Source organism: Olea europaea, chromosome 8 (genome assembly GCF_002742605.1).
Source record: "Olea europaea var. sylvestris chromosome 8, O_europaea_v1, whole genome shotgun sequence".
Classification (NCBI taxonomy): domain Eukaryota; kingdom Viridiplantae; phylum Streptophyta; class Magnoliopsida; order Lamiales; family Oleaceae; genus Olea; species Olea europaea.
This window is the reverse complement of record NC_036244.1, coordinates 12276047-12280695: the sequence shown is the minus strand read 5'-3', so window position 1 is coordinate 12280695 and position 4649 is coordinate 12276047. Positions and strand designations below refer to the sequence as shown.

General features: G+C 31.0%; 1 protein-coding gene across 1 annotated transcript; it reads right to left on the bottom strand.

Annotated features, from left to right (window-relative positions):
• Nucleotides 1-1945: 1945 nt before the first annotated feature.
• LOC111399244 lies at nt 1946-2496 on the bottom strand. The gene has a single exon (XM_023026509.1). It carries the CDS (start codon nt 2216-2218, stop codon nt 2009-2011), a length of 210 nt encoding a protein of 69 aa, XP_022882277.1. The 5' UTR covers nt 2219-2496; the 3' UTR covers nt 1946-2008.
• Nucleotides 2497-4649: the final 2153 nt, after the last annotated feature.

The window sequence follows — 4649 nt, the reverse complement described above, 5'->3', positions numbered from 1 at the left end:
ATCATCCATTAATATATCAACAACTAAAAATCCAACAGTTTCAATAAAAAAGTGATTGAATTTTAACATTTTGCATTTTTTTAATCTTTTTTTTCTTAGTATTGTTTTTTAATAGCTTTTTCCCCCGTTAAATTGCATTTTTTTTATAAAGCGCTTTTGGTTAATTTGTCATCAATTAACGGCGATAATGTGCAATGTTAGTGAATCCAGCGTATTTTGTAATTATAAGTTATTAAGTGATCAATGGGATAACAATTTGATAAGTTTGATAATCATTCGAAAAACTTTTAAAATTTAACGGCAACATATAACGATTTAATAAGTTCAATTACTATCTGAAATAACAATTTGACAAGTTCAATGACCATCCAAGAAAACTTTAAGGTTTAATGACCTATGAAAAACAATGTACAAAGTAAAACAATTGACTGACTTTTACTTATACAACACATTGAACGACTTTTACTTAACCAAAACATTTTTGATCGTTTATAAACATTGACTGACTTTTACTTATCCAAAAAATAATAATAAAAAAAAATAGAAAGAAAAAACAATATTTTAGAATTAGTTTTGAAGTCTAATACTGACGGCGGTCATGAAGAAGACTTATGGGTGGAAAAAAGGGCTACAATCTCCATTACCATGTCACAAATTTTACTGATAAAATTACAATTTTTAGCCACCAAACACACTCCTATCAAGTCAAGGATCAACATGATTCGATTTGGACGATTTGAAACAAATTTTTAAATCAAACCATTTAAAATAGTTTGGAATTCTTTCAAACCAAACCAAACCACTTCAATTTCTAAACCAAACCATTTTCTTTTTGGGTTTGGTTTGATTTAAAACGACAGTTTAACAAAGAAAAATTTAATATATATCAAATAAGTTATATCATAAATGCTAGTCTAAAATTTCATATTAAAATATAAATTGTATTATTAAAGCAAATTAAAAATCAAAGTTATATACTTATAGTCATTATAATGTAACAATATGATGTAAATATTTTAAACTCTTAGTTAATACTAATGACGTCCATCTACAATTGTAATACACGATTCATTCTTTTCATAAATATAAAAATATAGTACATGAATTCATTGGTTATAGTTAAATGATATAAAATAACTAATAAAAAATTACAATACAATAATAACTAGCTATTGTGACTTTTTTGTAAATCATTCAATGCTTCTACTCGATCCATATATTGATGAATTAATTTAAAGGAGCCCGATAGTTATTAGAATAAAACAACATAATTATCAATAAAAACAAAGAAAATTACCAAAAAATAAAAGAATTTGGATAATGTGACTTGAATTTAGGCAAAATTTGAGAAAATTATTAATAGAAGGAAATAAAATGTGCAAGTTTGAATTAAAATCTAGAATTTTAGATTCAATTGTGTGCTCAATTATAATGGAGGATCGATGAATATGGTTTAGAAGCAGTTATTCAATACTTTATCCAATTTGAGGATTTTACATTTACAATTGTGATGATTGATGGATATTTGAATATGATTTAATTAATTATTTAAGATGTATAGTTGTTAAATTGAGTTTAATTGAATTATGTCTAATATGGATGTACTTTTTGAACTGAAATGTATTAAGTTTTAATTGGGTTAAATAAAATTTAGATTAATATATTTTTAGATTTTTTTTTTTTTGGTAAATGGTTTGACGGTTGAAATGATTTGCAAAGATTGAAATCTAAACCAAACCACTTTGGTTTGATTCAAAACCAAAATGTTGACGGATCCACATAAAACTAAATTAACGATTTCAAAAAAAGGATTTCGGTTCGATTTTGTTGTTTGACGATTTTGTTATTCAGCCGTATAACAAGAGACCACACCAAATCAATATAAGAATTGACTAAAAAGTACATTTCGAAAAATGCTTATTCATCAATAATTTAAGCCCTGGAGCATAACTCAGTGGACTAGCCACTGGACTCCATTGAAAAAATTTAGATAGCTTCATATTCAAATTCAACCAAGGTACAAGTGAACTTTGATAGCTAGCAGGAAAACACAAATCAGAGCGAAGTAGAGCAAGGAATGAATAATAATGGCGGCGCCGCTCGTCTGGAAATTACCGAATTCCACACATCTCCGTTGGCCGGGAAGCTGGAATAGCAACCCCGGCGATAACAGTATGAAAAGTATCACTGCAACAAATACCGGTCCCCAGTCCGACATTGTGTGTGTGCGCGTGTGAATTGGAGAGTGGAAAACTGGTGAACTGAATGCAATTAGCTGGGATTATTTATATACCAACGAGGATTTGGGGAAGAAAAAGAGACTTTGGAGGGAAGTAAAATGGTGCATAAAGAGAGGGAGGGGTATCAAGTTACTTGGATACTCTCCAACCGCCCCTTCACTGCACATTAGTGCACGTGACAACATTCTCAAAATTAATAAACACGTGTATGGTAACATTTTATGACATTGATAAAAGTTTATGACTTGGTGTTCGAGCCCCATTCTTTTTGAAGAATATATTTTGGAACAGTAAATTGATGTAAAATGTGTGGTTGAAAAAGAAGGAAATTTTTTTGTTTGCGTGTAATATTATTTTAATGAAGAATATGTAATTGAAAAGAAAAGAGGGAAAAATATATTTTGAGAGAAATGAGAATCAAACACTCTCTAATAATTTAATTAATCAGATACAATTTGTGATCACAATCACGTACTAATCACAAATCACTCAAATACATAATCACAAATATAGAAATTGTGAGTTATAGTCATAAATTTAACCCTTGTTTGAGTCATATTATTTTAATAAGAATGCATTTTCGAATAGTGTATTGATGAGACATGTGTGATTAAAAAATAAGAAAAAGTGTTAAGTTTGCATATAATATTATTATATTAAAGAATATGTAATTAAAATAATATTAAATCATTGGTTAATAATGTATTTTTTTTTTTGAAAAGAATGTAAATCAAACAAGGTCTGAGTTGCAAATAATATATTTTTTTATATCACAACTTATTTATTAATCACAAATTATTGGTCACAATTACCCAAATTATTAATCATATATGCTCTTCATCCCTCACCACTCCACTTTACCACCACCCTTGTACCAACGATTACCTTAACCGCCTTCTTGTATCTACCATCACCTCTACCTCCAACTCCTACCAACCACACTTGCACCACCACCACCACACAATTAGAAATGCAATGCCGCCACCACCTGCACAACACAATCACCACCACTTCCTCTTCAAATCCACTGTCTCCTCTACCTTACCACACTATAACCACTACCTCTACCTCCAACCAACCAGAGGTTCCCCACCAACAGAATTTCCAAACCTGCCACTACCACCTGCACCTTCGTCATCTACAAGTTCACAACAACCTGTATTGTCCATTTAGCCTCTACCACTAATCTCTACCTTTATATTCAACAGCTTCGCCAGTCAAATTGAACATTTGTGGTCATCGCAACAGTGATTTTGGTGGGTTGGTGCGGTGATTTGTTAATTTAGCACCGAAAGATTTAATTGTGGATGATAGTAAGGCGATAAATAGATAGATCTGCGTGTGACCGGAGAAGAAAATGGCAATGTCGGAGAGGAAGGTGGCGAAGAAAAAGGTGGCAACGTCATTGTTGACCAATTTACACCCGATAAGCGTGTGGGAATTTTGGTTTGTGTTGTAGAAGCGACATTATGATCGTAGGGGTGAAAAATGAATTAGGGTCAGGTGAGGTGACATGGGATTTTTTTGGGGGGTAGAAAAATTTTACTTGTACATAATTATTGCACATAATGGTGTCCATAACGTGATGTGACAATCATTCGGTTGTTGATGTACAAGTATGAGATTTGAATTAAATGTTGGATCTAGTGTCACGTGTAATTATGGATACCATTATATAGACAATTATGTACATGTAGTACTTTCCGGGAGGTTAACGGTTGACGTGAGGGGATTGGGGGTGTATTAGGAAATTGGACGATTTTCCCTCAAGGAAAGGGTTGCAAATCTCACCATTAGACCCTGGGCCAATCCATCATCCAATGACTTCGTGGGCTGGCCTCACAAGAGATTTTCTATGAAGGCCATTGCCCATCAGAATTAGATTTGGAAATTGGGTAACTTACATAAATTATCCCTAAAACCAGCGGCCTTTTGAAAAATTATATGAAAAATATTTTGAAAGTAAAAAATATTATATAAAGTCAATTAAGACTTTCTAATTAAAAAGTAACATACAATATCACTTTCTCTATCATGAAAACTTAACTCACATCTAACATAATACAAAATAAATAACATCTTAAAGAAGTTCTTAGCCAAAGATGAGCTATTATATTAGAAATTGATTGTGTGTGACATTTTAATTAAAAAGTGGCACAACATGCTACGTCACTTTTTAATGAAAATATCATAAACCACATAACTTGACTTTTGGAGCCTGTTTGAGTCACATTATTCCAAAAAAATACATTCTTAAATAGTGATTTGACATCATTTTAACCACACATTTTTCAATAAAATAATATTACATGCAGATCAAAAAAAATTCCTTATTATTTAACCACACATTTATCATCAATACACTATTCAAGAATGCATTATTACCAAAGTAACGTTGCTCAAACACCT